Raw genomic sequence first — 23,154 nt, forward strand, 5'->3', positions numbered from 1 at the left:
ATAGAAAATTACAAAATTTACTAGTTATTGCTGTGCAATACACAACGTACGCTTAATCATTAAAATGCGTATAATTCAATGTTTAATATAATTGTGTTTAAAGATACCATGTATTTACATCGTGCGCTGTGTGTAAATTATCCTCTGGTAAATCGCATGTAACTAAGGAAAAATTGAAAGGTATTCAAAACATTTGAACTATTCTATTGTAAAATGAAAAAAAAAAAAAAAAAAAAAAAAAAAGCATTAGCTGTATTGCGTGTTACTTTGAACTGCGATTCGAAAAGAAAAAACGAGTGTGTTGTTATTTTTTAATACTCAATATTATTTTCACATTTAACGAATAAAGCTTGTATCGAAGCCTTTTTTATAAAATTCGAGTTTTTTGTCGATGAGGTGTTTAAACATTTGTTACTCGTATTGCTTAAATAATTCCATTTCTATCCATGTTGTTATCATTAAAATTATGCATAAAAACATAACGTGCTGCACAGTACTTTGAAACGCCGATTTAATGTTAAAAGACATATACGGTGTTTATAAATATAATTTAATAAGTTCATCGCTTACAGCCGAAGGTGTTAAAATACCTAAATCGGTAAATAGAAGGCTAATATAATGTGGTGGTGTATAATCAACCAATGGATGTTCTTTCTGCAAGTCTTTCTTTAACGTGCTTGCTGTGTACTACAAAAGAAGAAAAGATTGTTTTTTCGATATACCACCATTTTACAGTTGGGAAATATAGAATAAAATACTTGACGTGATTTTTTACCTTAAATTCATTTGGAAGATCGACTTGATTTAAGGGATATATTCTTGAAAATTTGAAGCTCTCTGTTAGTACATAAAAAGGTTTTTTCACCTCTTTAGCACATATAGCCATTGTATATGTCCCAACCTATAAATACAAGGAGACGAAAGGGAATAATGATTTACAGTAGCTGCAGGCAATTTCTAAAACTATGCATACTTTGTTAATAACACCTCCACTTTCTGCAACCCCCTCTGCACCAACCATGACCATGTCAACTTGTTCCATAACGTATCCCATTGCTGAATCTAATATCAACGTGCAAGAAACACCCAATTGTGTTAGATTTCGACACATTTCCAGTCTGGCCATCAAAAAGAAAGGTAATAATAAGGGAAGTAATTACTATACGTAATTGTAACGATAAATGTTACAGCAACGGAAGAAATACCTACCCACTATTATCAGGAGCAGAACACGTTACATATACTTGAAATATTTTCCTACTTGCAGCAGCTCTCTTCATTGCTTGTAATACAACTCTAGATTTTGAGTGAGTGAGTATTTTCTGGAAGAGAGCACAACATTACAACAAGGATTAAAAGGAGTCCTTGAAAAAATATTTAGAAACTAAATGAAAATTACAGAACCATCCTTAATGAAGTGAGCTGCTACTTTTGCCACTTTTCCTCTAGCAACCACTAATTTTTCAAAAAACATTCTTCCCCTGTAGAGCATAATTCGCTTGCATTCTGCAAACGACTAATACAGAATAAACGTTGCAATGTATTAATGAAACTAAAGAATGTTTATAATAAAAAAAGAAAAAAAAAATAGAAAATAATTGTCGCAAAATGTGCAAGGACATTCTTACAGGAGTGTCTAATGTAGCTAGAGTTATAAAACGTAGGAATAATTCACTGCCAGATGCAATAGCAGTAACAGGGTTCTCCGTGGATTTCATTGCATCTATCGCATTCTGCAAGCAATACCTAAGCTCTTGAACTGTTTCAGCTGTAATGAGAAAAGAAAAGGAATATATGTATATAAAAAAAAAGATGTTAAAAATCTATCAGCATATACTTACACTTTGAACTGGTCAAAACTTTTAGTAATGTACGAATAGCAGCCATCCCAGCAGAAACATCTTTGTCTAATTTGATAATGTTGTTAAAGTATTGAGAAATTTCTGAAAGAACAATACGTAAAAGGCTGAATTGTTTTGTTAATTCATTAATTTCAACTTATTTACCTTCCTTCTCCATAACGATTGCTCGAGTATCATAAACTTGCTACGGTACACTTGAATAAAACTAAGAAATATCATCGGGTAGCGCCGTTAGGTTAACATGTTAACATTTCTGAATATAAGAATGTGTTATGTATACATGTATTTACGTAAATATGTACGATAAATGAATATTTTTCGAAATGTTTGATATAAGAATGACTATAACGGTAGGGAAAATACAAAGATTATAGGTAACAGTAAGTAAAAATAAGTAAAAATGGTAAAAAATTGGAAAAAGAAAATGGTGGAAAAATGATGTTTTGTCTAATAGAAAGAAAATGGCACTATAAATTTGGTAAGTAAGTGTAAAATATTTGTGTCGTGTAATAATAATTGTTACAACGAATAAGATTGAAGTATGTTATTCGATTATATTTATTTCTCGATATTACAGATATGCTTGAAAATATATAAAAATGTTGTAGAACTTTTCACGTAATTAGAGATGAATCGATACAAGTAAATGCGAGTCGATATTTTTGTCGATACTTTTGTTTCGATAGGAAATACTTTTGGTATCGATACTTAATTGGCATCGGATAAAAATGTACTCGTATCGACATTTAACATAAAAGATAAAAGCGAAAATGGGTAAAATGAAATTGTTGCCAGTTGTGCACAGTACAGTTGGATACTATTGTAAGATAAAAAAAAATGTGCTGATGTTTGTGAATCTATTCCTACGAATAGGAGGAGAGTGGAGGGAGGCTCGATCGGTGGGATTATTGGAAGGACAGCGAAAAGCGGTCGGCGAACGGTGTAAGTAAGATAATTTAATTAGATATTGCATAAGATATTTTTTACCAAGAGAACGAACGCACATGACGTAGAAACGAATTGATAGGCGCATTTGTGCGTAACTATACTTATCTCATGGAGAAAGTTGCATTTTCATAGTAAGAAGATTGAGAAGTGTAGAAGAATCATAGAAGATGTTGGCGTTTTCGCAAATACTTGTTACGGAGAATCAAATTTAATTGATTTAACCAGAAATAGAATGCAACGGTTTGTTTCTTTCGAACGTTACTGGCGTTATTCGATCTTCTGAAAAGTACAAAGCAATTTATCCCTTCCTCAAGCTTCTTTACCTTCATATTTAGTCGGTTACGACAAGCGCATATGATTAATCGAAAAGAAAATTTTACCGACACATCATCGACGTGTTTTTCCATAGTTTTTCGTTTCCCTCAAGTTTCGTCTTTCTCTGCTTTCCCAATTTATTCAAGATGCATTCGTCAAGAATAACTGGTTTTTCTTTGATTCGGTTACAATTCGATTCGACCATCGTTAGCACGTTTCCTCGTTTAATTGTGTCGAGATGTTTTCTAGAAAGCAACTTGTGATTTCGTTGATTTCGTATTTCTTGTCGTTTCTTGCGCATTTGTGTCTTAGCGGGAGGAAGGAAGGAAGGAAAGTAAGTAAGTAAAATTGCAGCGAAATGAAGAATAATATAAAGGTGTTGTTGTACACCTGCTGGATAATTTTTTTCCATTCCACGTTCGCCAGATTTTCGAGTAACTTTTGTCGTCGTTCAGCTTCCATTTTCTTAAGTATCGGTCGATACATATTGCTTTTCTTCTTTTTCCAAACTTCGAACGACAACTTTTCTCGACTTTGTCGTTGGCTGTTCTGCAATCTAAGATTTCACATTTTTATCTTCCGTCGCGTAAACGTACCTGACGAATTTGTTATGAAATAAAATAATATACAACCGGTGGATAGGATGATCACGTGTATGGGCTTGTTCGGAAAAGTTTTCCATATTTGGTATTGAAGGTGGTAGGTTCGATTGTTTTGCCAAATTGTACGAAATTTGGAGTTGCTACGAAAATAATAGGTAAATACCGAAGAGGAAGATGTTTCGGACTGAAAGTTTAAGAAGAGTGCACACCTTAACAGAAGGAGGAGATTGTTGGTTTTCGTTGGAGGGAACTTTTACAAAGGATCGTTTATATTTACGTCGACGGAATCTACGATGCGCGACAGTTGCGGATATGTTCGTCTGAAAGATATTTCTCTATACGTTGCAATATTTCTATAAAATGGTAATTAATTACTACCTGTTTGTTGTACGATTCGAATGGTTGCACATCGTCTTTTCGTTTGCATTCTGTACTCTTCGGTTGTTCGAGCACCTTCATCTTGGGGTGGTACCGCTTGTGAACGGTTGTTGGATGAAATCGTATTGTTTGTTCTATCAGGGTAGTTGATACGGAAAGAATGGGTATTTTTATGGGGGAAAATAAAGAAGGAACCGCAGCAGACTAACCATTGTCTCGTAGGAGGGCTCTATCGATTATTTGCTCGAGCAGATTTCCCAAATTTTCAACAGATACGCTTTTAGGTTTCATCTCGAAACACGCGCAAGAGATACGAACGATGAGAATAAATAAACTGCGACAAGGGGACGTATAGATGTGAAATTATGTAAGTTGGCAAAAAAAAAGGATGCGTTGTAAGTAAAAATGATCGAAAATGGACGAACGGATTCTCGACGAGGTTGAAACAATCGAAGCGATCGCAGCCGCGTTCGCATTATGGTCGTTTAAATAAATAAATAAATAAATAAATGTTTTTTCCTTTACAACGAGTATGCCACATACTTGTGTATCTCGCGATGAATTATAACTTATTATCTTGAGATCACAGTAATGGATATAATAAAAATACTTGGCACCCAGGCGTACGTACGGACGTGTTATGTACAAAAATAAAGCAAACGAAATGTTCGAATTTCTTTCGTTCAATTGACATTATTCTTTATCCAGTCTGTGTATTCGGTGACACGCGTGTAAACTCCCGGATATCCAGGTTCTCCACACTTGTTACCGAACGAAACGATACCAATTTGAATCCATCGGCTGTCGGCCCTGAGCATAAGCGGCCCACCCGAATCACCCTGGCAGGCATCTTTCCCACCTTGACTATAACCGGCGCATAGGAAATTGCTGGTGATCGGTTGAAAGTAAGCCGCGTTGCAGTCTTCGTTCCTCCATACCGGAAGCACCGCTTGCCGTTGAACCGTGCTCTCTTTACCACCTGTCGCGGAGGAAACGTGTCACGATGATGATGAACTATCATTATCATTATCATTATTATTATTAAATAATAATAAAGGAATACGTACCGTAGTAAGTGGTACCCCAACCGACAACGGTGGGTCTAGCGCCGGCGAATCGCTCGTTTCTGTAGCGCATCTGCGGTAGACAGATCGGAATGACGTAAGGAGATTTTCTAACAGGCCTGGTCAGCTCGAGTACCGCGATGTCGTTGTAAAATCCAACACGGGAGAATTTTGGATGCGCGTGAATCTGGTTGACCGTGTAGGTTTCCGGGGCAGACGGTTCGTCGTCCCTCTCGAGATCTATGTCTCCGAGTCGTACGGTGAACTGTCTCGCGGCGAATCTGCGCGAGGAACGTTCGACAAACCGCTTTATCCGCTTTAGGCCGGCTGATTCTAACTTAGGAAGTTTACTTACGAACGACGGAACTTACGGCCGTTGACGGTGATCGCGGGTGCAATGAGCCGCGGTGAGAATGTGTCGCGATCCGATCAAAGATCCGCCGCACCAGAATTCGGTGCGTTTCGAGCCGTGTAGGAATATCGCCGCCATCCAGGGCCAACGTCCTGGTAGAGCTTCTTCTCCGCCGACAACTCGATACTTGCCCGAGTTTCTCACTCCGCATTCTATTGTAAATAAATAAGAGAAGAAGTGAAAGAAGTGAAAGAAGTGAAAGAGGAAAAAAAGGGATTCTTACCTTCGTCGTCGTGTATTATATTATCGAGGGGGCTGTTGGATTGGTTGCTCGAGGACGAAGACGGACGAACGGAAGTAGTTAACAACAGGCCGGCAGAATTGGAGGGTGTGGTGGTTGGCGGCGGCAGACTCGGAGCCGAACTGGTCGAGGACGTAACGAAAATTTCGATTTTCGTAGAGGAGCGTGCGACGTAATAAGGATGATCTGTGTGTGGTTGCCTGTTTACCTGTTTACCGTTCCGCCGGCATCCGTTTTGTCCGTCGACGGACAACAAACACCCGGCACGAACAGACTTTTGAAGCACAACGATTGTCTGAGTTTGGTCAAGTCGAGCAACAGTTGAGGGCAATTGCTCAGATCCTGACACTTTCCGGGATTACCATCGGCCGTGGTGCATCCAGCCGCGCCACTCGCCGATTCCTTTTCGATCTCCAACGAGGAGGAGTCCCCGATCGGCGAGGCTCTCAGGGGCAAACCCACTCCTCGGACCAACGGTGCGATGCTCTCCGTTACGTTGCGTCCTGAAAACGCAATATGTACCAACCAACCAACCAACCATCTAAACAACCCGGAGAGAGAGAATACCTAGAATATTCTTGGAGATGGTATATATAGCGGAAGGTAATTCCTTGGGCGGGTAACTCGAGTTTTCCATGCCTCTGGTCATATTGACGATGTAACTGCCGACGGTGTTGAGCGCGCCCAACGTCTCGGAGATGGCGATCAACGGATCCGGTTGTTCCCCTTGCTGCTCCACTTTCGTTAATCTTACGTAAGGCTGGAGCTGCGTGTCCCTCCTTGAGGGAAAAGGTCCGCCGCTCGGTTCCGCTTCTTCTCTCCATCTTCGTATCGCAGGCATCGCGTACATCTCACCACTTCCGTATCTCTTTCCTCCTGTGTATCGCGTGCATCTCGTTACATATATGTATAAGTTTCACATATATGTATAATTTATCCGTTTGAAAAGCGACTTACCGACGTGATAACGATACCGCGCAATATCTTCGGTGTAAGAGCAGCAACTCGTTAGTAAACTCCATGTTACGCATAATTCTGAAACAATAGTGCACACGCTGAAACCGCGTATGTTAAAGCGCAGCGATCGCGATGCGTTACGCTCGGTAAACGGACTGCTCCTCCTATATCGACCTATTAACACAATTTCCCCAGTTTCGATCGCGAGTCTAACCTAAGTAAAATCGATAGGAAAACTGTGTTGGTAACGCGCGAGAAGGTAACTCGATTCTTCGTGAAATCGAATTGGAAGTGTAACACGGAGCCGTCGGTGAAATTTCTTTCGAACACAGTTCCTATCTGTCAACCTCGGAGACAAATCTATCTGTCACCGCTGAAACAAAGGTTGCAAACCGTGGGATTCCCCTAACTTTCGCGCGTGGTTCATTACCACCACCGCCGCCGCAACAAGAGCGCGGAGGATAGAGCGAGCGAAAACATTTTCGGAATCGGCCGACGCACACGGACTTCATCGATGGTGAAAGTTGCTCGACGAGAAAGCGCGCGCCTTGCCTTTCTTCCGTTCACTGATTCATCGCCGATATACGCACGAGCTCACACCGACCGAGCAGAGAGGAATTGCGTTTGAATTTCATCCTACGGATGAAGCGAGAAATTTCTCCGTATTGAAGCTCACGCGTCGTCGCGTTACTATTTTCGCCCGGCGAAAAACTGGGCTTTATTAACGACGTGTTTATTAACGATGCGGTGCCTGTTGCATGCTCTATCTTTACTTTCACACTCTCTTTCAGTCTCTTCTCCTCCTTGTTATCGTTCGAGGATTTTCCCGTGCAATAGCCTTTACGCAATTTAGCCCACATCCTGCGGGCAGCTCCACCATCTCTCTACAGCTCAAGTTTAATCACCCATCAACCTTCAATTGCGATCCTTCCTCGTACAACGCATTTCACAGCACCTACTCGATTGCAATGAAAGAAATCACTTTGAAGTTTTCGCGCGCAAATCTAACGTCCGCTGATGTCTCGTGGTACAGGAGCAGGGTAATTGGAAAGAAATTTAAATGCTAATCGTCTCTCTTTGATCGACGCGTCCAACGATAGTCGAAACAAGATCCCACTTACTCAACACGATAGACGACGACATCCTGATCCAGAGGAAAAAGTCAACCGATGCTATACACAGACATTCCAGGCGTTCTCTCTATCCTCACCACACACCTGACACCAGCGATCAGACACACCACATCCAACTACTTCAACGGTAAGTTGTCACAACCGCGAGACTACCGGCGAATTGTTCGTCGTCTATGGAAATTCGACGACGGCGGCGGGAGAAGGAAAGAGAGAGAGAAACGGAGAACCACGCACGCGTACACAAACACAGAGAGAAAGAGAGTGCGTGCTTGGAGAAAGGGATAATGGATAGAGAGAAGTGAAGGAGGGAATGGATAAGGAGGAGGAGGTGAAACACGGAAAGAAACGGGGGAGTAAACGAAAAAATTCAAGTAGAGGAAGGAAACTGTCGAATCGTGCAATCGTGATTGCACGGGACGAACCTCGATCACGACGATTGTCCGTGAAAAGACCTCGACACACTTTGTCCTCGACGGAGAATCGTTCCCTCACACTCTCACATTCCCTCCGTCTTTTCTCCTTTCTTCTTCGATAGCGACCGCCATCCCTCGCTCACTCCACTCACTCCAGGGAAAGTGTTCTCTCTCTACTGTGCGCATTTCTATTCGCCGCCCCCCACCCCGAACTTTGCAATTGCTTTTGATTTGGTGGTCGATGCTTCGAAAGTTTCGTTCCGCGAATATTACGGAACGCAGTTCGATCGTTCTTCTTCGTTTCGTCCAACGGACAAGTCTCGATACGCGGAATTCATCTTTCGTCCATTTCAAAACCAACAACTCTAATATGCCATAGATTTATTTATATCGTAATAGTGTCGTCGCTACACTGAAACATGGTACGTGTTGCTTCACGTACCAGCCTAGATTCCAATGTTGTTTAGATACACAGTTCTTTCTTGTGGAATTCAATGTACAAAGTGTTCAGTCATATCCTTACCGAGAATATGTACGTATTTCTACGAAGAATCGGTCCAAGATACACGATGTAACTGTTTCTATTTCTACGGTGTATCTTAATCTTATCGTTCTACAAGAATATATCCAACGATGTAAACGAGTACGCATCATTGTCGTTTGAAATAAGTTGCAAATAACAATAGATAGAACGCATCGTATAAATTGTAATTGCGCCAGGGACGAACGAACAAGAGAGAGTGCGTTCCCCTTCGAGCGTCCCCCCTCTCTAGATCCCTAAGATCATCACAATCGTATCTATTAACAAATGTACAAAAGTCCATTACATTTCAATATTACAAGTACACCGTACATTGTGTGTACGTTTCGTGTGTTTCGCACAATGAATGCAGCTGAGAAATCAATATGTTTGTCGCGATGAATTCGTCGTTCAAGCATTTGTTAGTAAAATTGCAGTGGTATAGTAGTAGTAGCAGTAGCAGTAGTAGTAGCAGTAGTAGTAGTAGTAGTAGTAGTAGTAGTAGTAGTAGTAGTAGTAGTAGTAGTAGTAGTAGTAGTAGTAGTAGTAGTAGTAGTAGTAGTAGTAGTAGTAGTAGTAGTAGTAGTAGTAGTAGTAGTAGTAGTAGTAGTAGTAGTAGTAGTAGTAGTAGTAGTAGTAGTAGTAGTAGTAGTAGTAGTAGTAGTAGTAGTAGTAGTAGTAGTAGTAGTAGTAGTAGTAGTAGTAGTAGTAGTAGTAGTAGTAGTAGTAGTAGTAGTAGTAGTAGTAGTAGTAGTAGTAGTAGTAGTAGTAGTAGTAGTAGTAGTAGTAGTAGTAGTAGTAGTAGTAGTAGTAGTAGTAGTAGTAGTAGTAGTAGTAGTAGTAGTAGTAGTAGTAGTAGTAGTAGTAGTAGTAGTAGTAGTAGTAGTAGTAGTAGTAGTAGTAGTAGTAGTAGTAGTAGTAGTAGTAGTAGTAGTAGTAGTAGTAGTAGTAGTAATATAGTAGTGATAGTACCACTTGTTTATTCCCTTTTGCGGCGAATCGTCGAGGTGAAACGATTCGAGGAGACAACGCGAACTCGTAGATTCGACGGTCCTTCCGAAAGGTTTTCCTTTCGTTTGGTTAAATTTGTTCGAAAATCAATTGAAAAATAGCAACGCGAGTATGAGAGATGCGTGGAAAGAGATTTCGAAGACGTACACGTCAACAAGGAATATCATTCGTGCTTCCCGTGAATCGTGGTTTCTCGATATAATCGCGTTTCTATTCAAACTATACGTACAAGAAATTTCTCGAGTATGATAAAGTGTTGATTTGTCGACGATGTAAACAATCGTAATAATAATAGTAATAATGATAATAATAATTATTCGGTGTGCGTGTGTATACGTGTGAGTGAATGAGTGTGGGCGCGCGCGCGCGTATGTGCCTCTTGTTGTGAAAACGCGTCGATGCAAAGATCGTGATCGTGGCTATTCGTTATAATGGTACGAATTGTCAGAGGGACAAGATCAATATTTTCTCATGCTCGGCATAGACGATTTGTACGGATCGAAACGATCGTATGACGGTGCTGTCCCAGGTGCCGTGAGTCCCATGGATTGAATAGGACCACTTTGATATGTCGGTGGTACTGGATGCCGCAACGTGTTTCCCATGCTGCTTGAATTGCTCCATCTGAAATTCATTGATTTTCTCGGTGGTTTGATTTTTCTTCTGGTGAAACTGATCGGTAAGAAAAATGGACGAGAAACTGATTGCTCGCCTACCTGTTTACGTTCTCGGACGATCTAGAACTCCAGCTAGATGGCTCGTTTCGTGGATCTCGAGTTCCGCTACTCGGCACGGAATTAAACGATTTCGTAGATGGAGGTCCGGAGTGCCAGCTACTGGTTGTTCGATTGCTCTCGACGTAACGACTGTCACCTGTGTGTACGCGTACAATACGTATCGAGACGTTAATCATCGGACCTCATCGAAAAAAATCATTTTCTTGCTTTTGTTTCTCGATATCTTTCAAAAATATTTTCTACTAACGTGGAGTACTAGAACTCGTGGGTTTGAAGCTTTCACTGTACCGCGTGTGACTGTCCCTGGAGCTTCTATGCGTATCCGTATCGGAACGTCGAACATCGCGGTCGCGAGTATAAGTGGTTGTACTTGCACGTTCATACCTGTACAAAACCATGTATGTATGTATATATCGACGAAGATCGCTCAATTTCTTTTTCGTTGGAAAGTGAAAATACGCGCTGCGTCGATCGGTTCGTTCTTTAATTTACCTTTCCTTAACTTGCCGAGGGTCGATAGACGTTGCTGTCGTGCTAAGAGCTTCCCGGCGGACGATCACTTCTCTACCACGGGATACCTCCGAAAAGCTTTCCGGACGAGTACTACGCGAAGTGAACTCGCTACTGCGTTTAAATTCTTTCTTCAACCCTAAATCTTGAGCGGATCTGCAATTTGTTAGGATGTTGCATTTCGTCCGTTTTTCGACAAGAACAGAAGGGGGAAGCTAGCTGAATAAAACGCGTCTTCTTACCTGCTAGACTCGTAACGAGTAGGTGGCGACGCGTCCAATCGTCTGTCCGAAACGCGGTCCAAAATTTCACCGCGGCGATCGCTCACTCGTTCGGGAGTATGTCTTCGACTGTGCTCGGTGGCCATACGCTTCCTATCAGGCTCCACGTACATGTCTCTCGGATCCCTTCTGTCGCTGGAAGATCGCTTAATGGACGGTGGCGGTGGGGCGCGTCTACTCTCCTCTAATCGCAATTGTTGCCTCTTCAGTTCCAATCTTTCCCGCTCCAGCTTCTCTCGTTCCAGTTTCTGACGTTCCCGTTCCAATCGAAGCAATTCGGCCTTTTCCTGTTCGATTCTCTCTCTCTCCCTTCGTAATTTCTCTCGTTCTCGTTCCAGCCGTGCAGCCTCTTCTCGTTGCCTACGTTCCACTTCTCGTTGTCGCTCCATATCTTCTCTTCTTCGCCGTTCCTCTTCGCGAAGCATTCTTTCTCTTTCGCGTAACCTTTGCCTCTCCCGTTCTTCCTGAAAATACGCGTGACAAATTACAACACACCCCCCACCTCTTGTAATCGTTCGTTCAGCCTCTCGATATCGCTAAATCGTACCCCCCACCTCTCACTCGCTCTCTCTCACACTCACTCACAGGCGCATTTACCCTAATCTTGGCGAACGTCAATACGTCGTCGCGTCTACGTCGTTCGCGGCTACGGGATCGAGTGTGAGACCGATGATGGTCCCAGGAACGAATTCTCTTCTCATCGCGCCTCCCTCTATCACTCTCCGGCTTTTTGCTCGTTGATTTAGTCGAACGGGAATCGTTGTCCTTCGAGGCTTCGTCTTTCTTCTCTTGCACCTCTGCCGCTGCTTTTTTGTTCTCGACGTTCTCGCTGTTCTTTTCGTCCGATTTTTTCGCTGTTACGATATATTTAAACGTTTTTTTTTTTCTTTTCTTTTTTATACAAACGTAATCGTCACTCGCTGTACATATAATTTATCTATCACGTAGGTGGTCACTCACTTGCTTCCGAACCTTTATCCTCCGTTTCCTTTTTCGTTTCCTTCTCCTTCCGATCGTTAACATCGTGATTATCCTTCGCTGCCTTTTCCTTCTCTTCCTTTTTTTCCGATTTTCCATTCGTAGTATCTCGTTTACGCATATGACTCTGTTGAGTGTCGCCTTTCGCCTTTAAATACAAATGGGCACAGAGTGAGAGAAAGCACGCATGTTAAGGGCCCCCCGGGGAAACGGGAACATTTTCTTTTTCTTGTCGCAACTACCTTTTCGACGGATATCACACGCCCGTGAAGTTCAGTCCTGTGCAAATGTTGTATACACTTTGCGGCATCCTCGCTAGTCGACATGGTCACGTATCCGTAGCATCTTGCACCTGGAGTTCTCGCGTTCGTAACCACTTTCGCACCTATCACTTTTCCGTATTTCGAAAATATTTGCTTCAAATCTGTTGCCCGAGTGCTCGATGATAATCCGGAAACCCATAAGTTTCTACTACTTGCGTTCACGGGGCTGACTTGCGAAGTCTTCTTGTCTACGTAATCAATCAAATCGTACAAAAATCAAATACAAAAAGAGACAAACGCTTATCCGATAATGTCGCAGAGTATCGTCAAACATTATAAAATCGAATTGCAATACAGCGCGAGGAAAATTTACCTTTGTCGTCCCGTTTCTGACTCTTGTTGCTAGACTCCACACTGAAAATAATTAATATTTTTATGAATACACTCTGACTACAACGTTTGAACTTTTCTTATTACGTATGAAAGGTAAATATTTTAGATACTATGACTTTTCTTTCGAGGCTTAATTAGGTACCTCTGTAACTATGTTAAGCGTATAAATTTGGCTAGCAACTTTTGTCTTTATAATGATATCGCTATCATAATCATCATCATCATCATTATCGTCGACGTCGTCGTCGTCGTCGTCGTCGTCATCGTCGCCGTCGTCATCGTAGTCGTCATCATCGGCATCGTCATACATCATCATCGTTAACGACTTTATCATCATCATCATCATCATCATCATCATCATCGTCGTCATCATCATCATCATCATCATCATCATCATCATCATCATCATCATCATCATCATCATCATCATCATCATCATCATCATCATCATCATCATCATCATCATCATCATCATCATCATCATCATCATCATCATCATCATCATCATCATCATCATCATCATCATCATCATCATCGTCGTCGTCGTCGTCGTCGTCGTCAACATCTTCGCCACTACCATCGTTATTAAAAATAATAAAAAGAACAACAGCAGCGGCAACAACAACAACAACAACAGCAGCAACAGCAGCAACAACAACAACAACACCGACGATAATAGTAACGGCAACAATAATTAGAAATTCGCTTTAGTAATCACTTGTGCATCGTCGTGTATGTTAATTTGTTAACATTTTACTCGAATTACTATGTTTTCACTGTGGCTGAATCCAGTTCTGATCGTTCGTGTATAATAAAAGTATGTCCATGTGGGAAAATACGTTTGCACAACGTAACGAATCCCTGTTACACGAGCTGTCCAAAAAGAGAGTATCTCCTTGATGGTTCTTCCGGGAGGGCACACTTCTTGTCAAGTTGTAATTATTGCATCGACACATACCGCGATATATCTTCGATGAATAATATTATCGATTGCTTGATGTCGCGTTACGGTTCTATCGAGTGCACAATTTACTTCGATAGATACTAATGATCATGTGTGTTACCATGATTTGGACGAAACTGCTGTCTGTTTTATAGAAACGAATATCTTGGTCGGACAGATCGAAATCGCTTTCATCGGTAATCCTGGAACGTATTGTTGTAACATACCATCGAAAAATATTCGTTTACGAAATTTACGAACGCTTGGTTCAAAGTTTGCTAGCCAATTTCTCGATTTCTTAACATACTTTCCAGAGTTAAGAATTACAGCCTAAACATACGACAGCGGAAAGGAACTTCGTATGCGATTGAAAAAAAGGGAATAAAGTAATCTTGCGTGCGAGTTTGACGAATAATTCAGCTTCGAAATCCATCGGTTCGAGAGTATTTTATCCTGATGGTATTGTATGCGGCGGAAGAGCATCGCTAGCATAGAGTTGTGTGACATTTCGTTGTCGTACCACTGTGAACCGTTTTTAGCAATGAGAGACCAACCTCTTGCTTCCGTCTCCACCACCGTCCTGCTTGCTCTTCGTCCCGACGTTTCCACCTGATGTCGTCCCTTCCTTGTTGTTGGCGCCGGCTTCTGCTCTGCCGCTCCCTTTAGAGTCTCCCTTCTTGTTGTTCTCTTCCACTTTCTTCTTCTCTCCTCCATCTGCAGAGACAATCAAGGTAGCATAGTCACTTTCTGCGAAGCCAGATTTCTTCTCCCTCCCTAACACTCCTGCTGCTTAGTGGCCTCTATTTCCTGCATGGAACTTTTCCGAACCACTAACAGATTGCGGAGTAAATTATGATGAAGATCGCATGATCGCAACATCACAAATTCGCTCTTCAATGGCATAATCCATAGTGACCCTAAATTTTTACTTTTTTTTTTACTTTCTTTTTCAACTTTCTAACAACATTAAAGTTACCTTTGTACCTTTATGTGTAAGACTATGAACCGAAGCCTAAATCGAAAGTGAACGTTAAAGGGAAGTAGACAGAGGGAGGACATGAGGGCAGACATAAGGTATGGAAGATCAAGAAGGAAGAAGATGCATATACGATGTTATGCTGATTATTCTGCAATTTCTGCGACAGCCAAATGGTTCGCGGGTGAAAAATTTGTCAAAGGACATGATGCGGCTATTGTACGTCCGTAGTTCGAAGGTATCGATATCGCCGGCATTCGTATCCGGGGTAGATATAATCATTTACTCTCGGCTTGACGTACGCTTGAGTCTTCGTGTGTCCACATAATTTGGAGGCTGAACGATCCAACGATGCTCTATGCGGTTAGGTAGAATGAAATGTAACTTTATATCAAACTCTAGCGTTAACTAATACTTATAGACTAGCACTTATGGGATAAACTTTTTATAGTACATAGTTGATATAGACTGCGCGCAAGAACGTCGACGGATGTACGTTTCATTCTGGCTGAAACCTTGTCGATCGTCGTGCCGTAATAATTTGCAGTTACATTGTTGCGTGCCATGTCCACGTGACACAAGCGGTTGCATCGTATCCTGTACGTGTGCTTATTCGCAAATATAGAGCTCCAAGAGCGGGCGTAAGATGAAGCATGAAGTGCAACTTTGTAGACGAATCCAGCACGCTCATGATTCTGGATAGATGAGGTATTTTACACGTAGATAAACAACTCCCTTAGTCTTGATGCCACACACTTAAGTAACTTACTCGTGACCATAAACAAAAGTAGTGCTATATCTATTCCTTGAGATCTTACGCGCGCGCGCGCGCGCGCGCGCGTGTGCGTGTGTGTGTGTGTGTGTGTGTGTGTGTGTGTGTTATGCAATTCAATATACTGCTAAACTTACCCTTATGCCTGTCGTGAGACTCTGTCTGTAACAGAAAAAGTAGAGTACACGCTATTAATGTAACTTTCGTTTTGCGAACATGACCTAATCATAACTTAATTAAATCCATTACCTCCTCGGCGAGGAGATTTTCTTCATCTTCTCCAATAGTTAGATTGATGGAATCTTCGTTGTCGATACCGTTAGCCTCGACGGTCGATGCTGAATTAGTTGAGGCTTGATTTACCATGGTAGCTGCATCTGATTCTACTTTCTTTTCAACAACCTGGGTATTTTCGGATGATATCTTATTCGAATGATTCTTAAGCTCCTGTTGCTTGTGCTCTGTTTCCTTGTTAGCATTGCTTTGAATGTCAACTTGAGGCTCCTAAAATAAACCTTTCTTTTTCACTTCTTACCCTCTACAAATGTACATTATAATTGTGCTTTCTTCTTATTGTGTTTACCTCAGTCTTGGATACTGTTACATCTTCTTCCATGATCGGTTTCGTTTCTGTCTTAACTTTTCCTTCGTTATTATCCACTACCTCTGTAGTTTCTTCTTTTTGATTCTCTGGTGCATCGACAGATTCATCTGGATTCAGTGTACCAGTCACTAAAAATAAGAAGAAAACATTATTACTTATTTTCTTTCACCCATATCTAACGTTAAAATAACCTACCGCTGTTTTTTCTTGGGCTAACTTTGCAAACTCCACCACATGGCACGATCAAATATTCATCAGGATCTTGCCCTTCGTCGGTTATAGACTTACATATGAAAATAAAAACGAAATTACCATGCTTGCAATAATTAACGATAACTAAACATGGTAAAACGGTAATATTACTGAATTACAAACAATGCTTTATTAACTATTTAAATGTAATTAAATAACAGGAGCTCTGCTACAAAAGCAGTATGATAATGATTGCTTGAAACATAGACTTTTCATCGTCGTATACTACAGTATAGTTGAAACGGAAACTATCAACGGGATGAAAGGGGTTAAAATGGCGATAAAACAACGAGCAGTATTGTTAGGGAATGCTTAAAGATAACAATTTAAAGAGATAAGAAAATTTACTTTGGAGAGACGCTCAAGAAGTGCCGCTTTATTGCCAGATTTGTCTAGTCCACGCCGCTCGAGTTCTGTCTTCAAATCTATAACTCGCAGCTCGGTGAGCTTTTTTCCTTCGACATCGGCCATTATTCTCATATAGAAATGTCCGACACTAGGTACGCTTATACTTGAAAATCTATCGCTCTCGGATACAGAAGGTTACGAACGAATTCTCATACATATACACGGTGCTGTATAACGGAATTACGTGTACAAAGAGAACAGTTAAAGGATTTTTCAAAAATCACAAATGCAAAGTTACGACAACACACTTTGAGACGAACTATCCATCGTCGTCGCCATTTAACGGAAATGACCGGAAGTAATTCTCACATGAAGTGGATAGAATAGCCAATCTGAAAAATTAAGAATACGTTCCATCGGAATATTACTAGGACATCTTTTCTTCTTCTAGATCTTTTAATTTTCAAACGAGAAGGTGCGCGAAATCGAAAATGTTGAAAAAGTAAAATATGAAAGTACATTTTTCAAATTTACATACGGCACGAAATGTTGAAGCGAATAAACAATGAGAGGAGAACGGCAATTCAAGTTCCAATAGAAGAATCTACTTTCTGCTAGTTACAATTTTGCAAATAAAAAGCATCGTAACCAATTGAATGGAATTACACGTGGTCAGCATTTAAATTTACAAAGCGAATGGAATAAAATTATATTAAGATTTAATCATTTTGCACCTTTAAAGCTCTAAAGTGTTTTACGATTTTTTATGCTTCATAAGCAAGCCATATGTAGTCAGTTTTGTTATCATTTAACGAGAAATGAGAATGTGACGTATCAACTTGTACATGTCGTAAAATCTAATATACAATATATCTAAAGGTGAATACGCTCGTTTTACGTGATTCGTGCACATATTTATAAACATAAACAGCATTTCCATTCGATTAATTTGCCAATATGCCTGTAAGTAACAGTTTTTGATGTAATACTATGTGTACTAAATCGTGATTCTACGAGTTCGTGCATAGGTTGTTGGGGCGTCTCCCCTAACCTGATTAAAACTGAAACTATGAAAATTCGTTTCAACTTTATTCTTATCATTATGGAAACTTAGTAATATACAAAATGAAACATATCATTTATTACACATATATATTATTGTAACACCGTAACGGTGTTTTCATTTATTTATTTCAGGCATATCATTCGAGTTTCGTAGAAAATAATGGAAACATTGGTAATATGGCACTTTTGCCAATTATGACGCATTTCAGAGGCCCTGCACCTCCTTTTAACAGTAAAGATCAGGATATAATTGACGAGGCGTTGTATTTCTTCAAAGCGAATGTGTTTTTTAGAACGTACGAAATTAAGGTATCACTCACGTGTGCATCTGTGCTTGCAACTCATTTTACTTTTAAAACAAACATCAAGTTTTTTCATTATTTCAGAGTGAGGCTGATAGAGTTTTAATTTATATCACGTTATACATTACGGAATGCTTGAAAAGATTACAAAAGTGTGCAACTCAAACTCAAGCAGCAAATGAAATGTATTCTCTTGCTATTTCAAAATTTGACATTCCTGGCGATCCTGGTTTTCCTTTAAACTCTGTATATGCAAAGCCAAGTAATCCAATGGAAGCAGGTAAATTTTACATTATTTCATGTAGGAAACGGATTATTATTCCATATTTCTTCTTATTACTATCATCATCATCGTCGTCATTATCATTATTATCACAGATACCATGAGGCAATATTTGCAACAAATACGACAGGAGACAGGGGTTAGACTAGTAGAGAAGGTATATGGTGAGGATGGTAAGCCAAGCAAATGGTGGCTCTGTTTTGCAAAGAAGAAATTTATGGATAAATCGTTATCCGGTCCTGGACAATAAGGCATATTTTTTAATGTCATTTTTAAAATGTGTATGATGAAAAAAAAATATAGAAATTATCCTATCGTAAAAAAAATCGATAAAAATTATGGTTATATAAATGTTTTTTTAAGTGATTAAGTTATGCGCATGATTTATTGAAGTTATACATATAACTGACATTTGTAGGAATATAATTGTAGGAATATATAAAGAGATTGATTAAGAAAGAAACGTTTATTTTCCACAGGATATGCCATAATATTGATACATATATGTATAAATACATCAATAAAATGACATATCATGTACACGCGAAAATCAGTATTACAAACGTTTATACAGTTTATCGTTTCCTGCGAAGCGACAGTGAGTTTCTTCTCAACCATGCCGCACGACGCGAACCACCGATAGTTTGAGAATAACGATGTCCCTTGCCTAAGCCTCGCGAACTTCTGCCGGCTGATGTCTTTCCACGAAGCTCACGATGTTTATGTACTGCGTTACATACCCAGTTGACTTTCGGATCATTGCGAATTGCCTAAAACAAGTGTAATTACAAACGTTAGTTACACACTCTGCTTATTGTTAATCTTATTACACTCTTGCCATTTTTATTGGTTCAGACATCCAAGGAAAATAAATCACAACTTTTCAATAACAAATAGTAATGTCATCATTTTGAATATATAATGCATAGAGAATAATAGTAGAAAGAATTGAAATGCAATTAAAAGAAAAAAGTTACCTTATGCGCAGGGTCAATCAAAATAACTTCGTAATATTTGTACGAAGAGTCTTGAGCTACCCAGTAGCTGTTCAAAACTCGCAGACCTCCGCAACGGCGGCCAACGCGTTCCTAAAACCGATTAAATTGCAAGATAGAATTGCTCTTTCTATATGGTTGAATTTGTACGATTACGCACTTACTTCTGCAACAGACTGCAACTTTCTAGTAGGTTTCAACTGATTAACACCATGACTTTTTGGTTTTCCATAAGTTGCACCTTTCGGAACGGGACGTTTACGACCTCCCCTCCTCACACGAATTCTAAATATGACAAAACCTGCGTATTGAGAATAAAATTTCTCATCTGTTCTGTATTAAATATATAAATTTGATATTGTTTAAATGAACAAAGAAGCTGTATCAGTGTTTACACATGTATCACCATATAAATGTAAGAGTGGTGCATGGTAATATCATCATGTATATTTTCTAAACCTCTATGCCAGTTTTGTGCATAGAAGTGATGGTAAGAATGATAAGAGAGTAAAACGATTGAAAGTTAGCAGTTAGGGTTTACTTCGATCTAAGAAAATCGAGAGAGTGAATAAGTATAAAGGCTGTGTAAATTGAGACATCCTTTAAGAAAATATAATTATACGTACCTTGTTTAGCTTTGTAACCCAAACGGCGTGCTTTATCGGGTCTCGACGGTCTGGGGGCACGATGCATTTTGGTCAACTGACGATACTGCCAACATCTGACACGAAGCAAGAAGCGTAGTACATCGCTCTGCTTTTTGCGATACAGTTCTTGCATGTATTTATACGCGCCCATGATGAAACCTTGGAAAAGACCGACGTTTACAGGGATTAATATTAAACACGCGGAAAAGTTGAAAATCGAATTTCAATATTGCGAAGAGGGATAAAGAAGAAGGAATTAGAAAAAATAAGCGAAGAAAGGTTTTGGTAGCAATATGTGAAATTAATTGAGAATAATAATGGAGGAAACAGGCAAGAGAAGAAAATGCGAGATATCAACGAGGTTAATCTTTTTAAAACGATAAATACAACGTTCCCGTTAAAATAGTGTTAAAAATTATATGAACATTTTGTACGAGTTCGCTTGGTAATAAATTTCTGCCGCACGCGGTCCGGAAAAACGTTTGGATTGTTGAAATACAAAACGATTTCTAACACGTCTCACTCACCCTCGGCAATTGCAACAGAAAGAAGGGCCCTGCCTGAATAGCGTCGACACATCAAGCCATTGCGTCGCTAATAGTCGAGATAGCGTACTCGATGCTACGAACGTGTACGATATAACGAGAGGACATCTATGGGAAAGCAAGCTACGTGAAATTTCTGTAGAAATTTGATGCGTGTCGGTAAAGTAGGAAAATGGAAAGAAAATTGAATACGACTTGTTATTCGATCGTATTGTATACGCGTGTTAATTTCACAATCGACGGATCAATCGATTTGAAACGTTCGAATTGAAGAAGACTCGAACGTTCAAAGCTTAAGGTGATTCTAATGAGTGAATTTGCACGTGCAAATACATACGTGTGCTGATGATAGAAATTTTGTACATATAATGTAAACAGGAGTAGCGGCGAACATACGAATCAGATAACACGAATGATATTTTCAACCTGACATCTTTCTATCATTTCTTTCGCTAACAATTGCGTCCAAATTAGCTGGTTATAAAGATTATAACGATTCAGATCGGTGAATAAATCGAAAGAAGAGAAATTTCGTAGGAAACGCGCGCGCGCGTAGGTGACACATATGACGGAAGTCGAAAAAATGAAAAGTCGATGGTGAAAATGTTAGTCAGCCGCAGAAACAACGAGCGTGTTTCTGTTATCGAGCGACCCGGTGACCTCTCGTCGAGGAATTGATTATTTCAGGAGAGGTAGCCTGAATAAGTGGTAGGTAAGGGGACGACGACGTAGTCCGCGATGGAGAGTCGTTCGGATAGCATAAAAGATCCGATTTATTATCCATCGATGCAAGAGGTGAACGCAGAAGAAACGGAGACGATCGAAAGGAGTAGAAGTTCGGCGGGTAGTAATCAGGAGCTTGGCCTCGAAGAGAACAACGCGTTGAAAGTACCGCGGAAATTTATCGCGAACTGGCGGCAAGCTTGCGATCGCACACGCGACAGGACGAAAGATTTGTTGAAGAGGTGGCGAACGGTATCGAGCAACGTCCATGAGATCGTTAGTGTTCCCGTTTCTAACAAGCAATTGGAACATCCTAGCTGGAGCGTGCACGTTTGGAGTAAGCTTTTCTCTCTCTAACTATTGTTGTGTGAAACGGTAGGACGGTAGAGAATAAAAATAGGGAAAAGAAGAAACGATTTTATTACATTTACACGGCTGTGTTTATTATCGTTGTATGTATGTACTATATTACTGAAATATTCTTCCTCTTTTTCCCTCTTTGGTTGTCTGGTTTTTGTTTTTTCGTTTTTTTCCTCTTGTGTGTTCTCGGTGAAATAGCGACTTGGGTAAGTCGGTATCCGAGCAACGAGAATTTAATCGCCGTCTCGGAAGAAGCCGGTAAGGGAGGAAAATTGAAGGATCTGGCGGCAATTCAACTGGACAAATTCTCTCATTTTTTCATCTATCTTCTGGACCACGACAAAGATGGTTTCATCGGCCGAAAAGATTTTCGGCTGTTTTCAGAGGTATATATATATGTATATGATTTATGCAGAGGTACACCCCCTAAATAGCAGGTAAATGAAAAAAGGAAAGGTTTGTTGGCGAAAGCGATTGAGAAGATTCGCGGATTGGTCGTGGAACGGGCCAGAGTACTTGCGTTTAACGGAGGTTGAGCAAGGACTGGCGGATTTGATCCTCGAAGAGACGGCCGTGGAGAGTGAGGAAGGAAAGAAGATCAGCCTGGAGGAATGGTTGTGCTGGTGGGCCCGTGCCGTGTCACCTGCTGGTGGCGCAACTTACAGCGATATTCCATTTTGGCTGAAAATTCTTCCGCGAATATTTTTCCTCGCTATCAACGGCTCGGCGAATGGAGTGATTTCGAAAAAAGAACTCGAGTCGTTTTACGGATCCGTGGTTGGCCTGGATCCCGAGAGGATCTCCAAGTGTCTGGATGTGGCGTACAACTCTTTGACTTCGGTAAATTATGTTTTAGTTAGTGGTTAAAATGCGTAACGATTGCGCGAGAGAAAATGCAAAACGAGGAAAGAAAAGTTAAAAAGATGGTGTTTTCTTTCTCAGAACGGCGACTACCCGCTCGGTTGGACACAGTATCAGCTCGTGTTCGCCAACTTTTTATTCGGCCGTGGTCCTTTCGGTCCAGGAGAACATTTCCTCGGTATGACGGATTCATGCCTGATTCGGGGCAATAACGTACCGTTCCCGATCGATTATTCCGCGATGAATACGCCGAAAGATAAATTGGAAGTGTACAGGCCACATTGCAGGAGTAGTCGACGTAGCATCGTAGTTTGAAAAGTAGCTACATTTGTCGTTAACTTTATCGCTACTTTACGTACAAATATACCAGTATATTCACAGAGAGTTTGGCACTTTATTCCCTAACACGAACAAACGAATACATAGAGATGATTAGAAAGTATTTGGTAAGAGTTTCGGT

The 23,154-nt window shown here is 40.4% G+C and overlaps 7 protein-coding genes across 11 annotated transcripts in view; 2 read left to right on the plus strand and 5 right to left on the minus strand.

Moving 5' to 3' along the window:
• Positions 1-323: 323 nt before the first annotated feature.
• Positions 324-4,186, minus strand: LOC108579259 (translation initiation factor eIF-2B subunit alpha). 2 transcript variants are annotated; one of them, XM_017942749.1, is made up of 8 exons: positions 2,007-2,037; positions 1,842-1,943; positions 1,629-1,768; positions 1,400-1,516; positions 1,210-1,322; positions 974-1,118; positions 776-901; positions 324-687 (listed from the first exon to the last, which is right to left on the minus strand). In XM_017942749.1, exons 1-8 carry the CDS (start codon positions 2,017-2,019, stop codon positions 538-540), a joined length of 906 nt encoding a protein of 301 aa, XP_017798238.1. In that variant the 5' UTR covers positions 2,020-2,037; the 3' UTR covers positions 324-537. The 2 variants fall into 2 exon arrangements, with proteins under 2 accessions (XP_017798238.1, XP_017798239.1); XM_017942750.1 differs by lacking the exons at positions 1,842-1,943; positions 2,007-2,037 and adding an exon at positions 4,162-4,186 and having other exon boundaries at positions 327-687.
• On the plus strand, positions 2,633-18,813 carry LOC108579262 (actin-related protein 2/3 complex subunit 3-like). 2 transcript variants are annotated; one of them, XM_017942753.1, is made up of 4 exons: positions 2,633-2,804; positions 18,111-18,287; positions 18,365-18,560; positions 18,659-18,813. In XM_017942753.1, the coding sequence occupies exons 2-4, from the start codon at positions 18,156-18,158 to the stop codon at positions 18,811-18,813; spliced, it is 483 nt and encodes a 160-aa protein (XP_017798242.1). In that variant the 5' UTR covers positions 2,633-2,804; positions 18,111-18,155. The 2 variants fall into 2 exon arrangements, with proteins under 2 accessions (XP_017798242.1, XP_017798241.1); XM_017942752.1 differs by lacking the exon at positions 2,633-2,804 and adding an exon at positions 17,755-17,876.
• LOC108579121 (proclotting enzyme-like) lies at positions 4,789-7,922 on the minus strand. The gene is given in 8 exon segments (XM_017942572.1): positions 4,789-5,084; positions 5,173-5,450; positions 5,541-5,733; positions 5,805-5,934; positions 5,937-6,325; positions 6,390-6,698; positions 6,780-6,857; positions 7,901-7,922. Coding segments are annotated over 8 exon segments (1,695 nt in total).
• Positions 9,760-17,255, minus strand: LOC108579256 (SAFB-like transcription modulator). Of its 2 annotated transcripts, none has more exons than XM_017942744.1 (15): positions 16,914-17,255; positions 16,509-16,596; positions 16,293-16,441; positions 15,959-16,213; positions 15,847-15,871; positions 14,516-14,675; positions 12,999-13,039; positions 12,605-12,873; positions 12,345-12,510; positions 11,982-12,238; positions 11,346-11,848; positions 11,086-11,259; positions 10,841-10,977; positions 10,573-10,729; positions 9,760-10,480 (listed from the first exon to the last, which is right to left on the minus strand). In XM_017942744.1, the coding sequence occupies exons 1-15, from the start codon at positions 17,043-17,045 to the stop codon at positions 10,315-10,317; spliced, it is 2,679 nt and encodes an 892-aa protein (XP_017798233.1). In that variant the 5' UTR covers positions 17,046-17,255; the 3' UTR covers positions 9,760-10,314. The 2 variants fall into 2 exon arrangements, with proteins under 2 accessions (XP_017798233.1, XP_017798232.1); XM_017942743.1 differs by having other exon boundaries at positions 11,970-12,238.
• Positions 18,814-19,020: 207 nt separating the features above from the next.
• Positions 19,021-20,790, minus strand: LOC108579261 (60S ribosomal protein L15). Its single transcript, XM_017942751.1, has 5 exons — positions 20,733-20,790; positions 20,185-20,364; positions 19,723-19,859; positions 19,541-19,651; positions 19,021-19,333 (listed from the first exon to the last, which is right to left on the minus strand). The coding sequence occupies exons 1-5, from the start codon at positions 20,782-20,784 to the stop codon at positions 19,139-19,141; spliced, it is 675 nt and encodes a 224-aa protein (XP_017798240.1). The 5' UTR covers positions 20,785-20,790; the 3' UTR covers positions 19,021-19,138.
• A 698-nt stretch (positions 20,791-21,488) lies between these two features.
• LOC108579258 lies at positions 21,489-23,027 on the plus strand. 2 transcript variants are annotated; one of them, XM_017942747.1, is made up of 4 exons: positions 21,489-21,810; positions 22,032-22,219; positions 22,305-22,673; positions 22,776-23,027. In XM_017942747.1, exons 1-4 carry the CDS (start codon positions 21,489-21,491, stop codon positions 23,007-23,009), a joined length of 1,113 nt encoding a protein of 370 aa, XP_017798236.1. In that variant the 3' UTR covers positions 23,010-23,027. The 2 variants fall into 2 exon arrangements, with proteins under 2 accessions (XP_017798236.1, XP_017798237.1); XM_017942748.1 differs by lacking the exon at positions 21,489-21,810 and having other exon boundaries at positions 21,914-22,219; positions 22,290-22,673.
• LOC108579257 (uncharacterized peptidase C1-like protein F26E4.3) overlaps positions 22,057-23,154 on the minus strand; it is a 5,315-nt gene continuing 4,217 nt past the window's right edge. Inside the window, exon 9 of the mRNA XM_017942745.1 lies at positions 22,057-22,129. The gene's annotated coding sequence lies outside the window, so the exon portion shown is untranslated. The remainder of the gene's footprint in view (positions 22,130-23,154) is intronic.

The sequence above is a fragment of the Habropoda laboriosa genome, unplaced genomic scaffold (genome assembly GCF_001263275.1).
Source record: "Habropoda laboriosa isolate 0110345459 unplaced genomic scaffold, ASM126327v1 scaffold64, whole genome shotgun sequence".
NCBI classification, from domain to species: domain Eukaryota; kingdom Metazoa; phylum Arthropoda; class Insecta; order Hymenoptera; family Apidae; genus Habropoda; species Habropoda laboriosa.

Coding starts and splice junctions, on each gene's coding strand:
- LOC108579259 (XM_017942749.1), bottom strand. Junction 1,517..1,628: donor TAGCTACATTAGACACTCCT/GTAAGAATGTCC, acceptor ATTCTGTATTAG/TCGTTTGCAGAATGCAAGCG. Junction 1,323..1,399: donor ACTTCATTAAGGATGGTTCT/GTAATTTTCATT, acceptor GCTCTCTTCCAG/AAAATACTCACTCACTCAAA.
- LOC108579256 (XM_017942743.1), bottom strand. CDS start 17,045: ATGAGAATAATGGCCGATGTCGAAGGAAAAAAGCTCACCGAGCTGCGA. Junction 16,214..16,292: donor TAACAGTATCCAAGACTGAG/GTAAACACAATA, acceptor GGTTTATTTTAG/GAGCCTCAAGTTGACATTCA. Junction 12,874..12,998: donor TCAGAAACGGGACGACAAAG/GTAAATTTTCCT, acceptor TTGATTACGTAG/ACAAGAAGACTTCGCAAGTC.
- LOC108579262 (XM_017942752.1), top strand. Junction 18,288..18,364: donor TTAGAACGTACGAAATTAAG/GTATCACTCACG, acceptor TCATTATTTCAG/AGTGAGGCTGATAGAGTTTT. Junction 18,561..18,658: donor AAGTAATCCAATGGAAGCAG/GTAAATTTTACA, acceptor TTATTATCACAG/ATACCATGAGGCAATATTTG.
- LOC108579261 (XM_017942751.1), bottom strand. CDS start 20,784: ATGTGTCGACGCTATTCAGGCAGGGCCCTTCTTTCTGTTGCAATTGCC. Junction 19,860..20,184: donor GGGTTACAAAGCTAAACAAG/GTACGTATAATT, acceptor CTCAATACGCAG/GTTTTGTCATATTTAGAATT. Junction 19,334..19,540: donor TGATTGACCCTGCGCATAAG/GTAACTTTTTTC, acceptor CACTTGTTTTAG/GCAATTCGCAATGATCCGAA.
- LOC108579258 (XM_017942747.1), top strand. CDS start 21,489: ATGGAGAGTCGTTCGGATAGCATAAAAGATCCGATTTATTATCCATCG. Junction 22,220..22,304: donor ATTTTCGGCTGTTTTCAGAG/GTATATATATAT, acceptor TGTTGGCGAAAG/CGATTGAGAAGATTCGCGGA. Junction 22,674..22,775: donor CGTACAACTCTTTGACTTCG/GTAAATTATGTT, acceptor TTTCTTTCTCAG/AACGGCGACTACCCGCTCGG.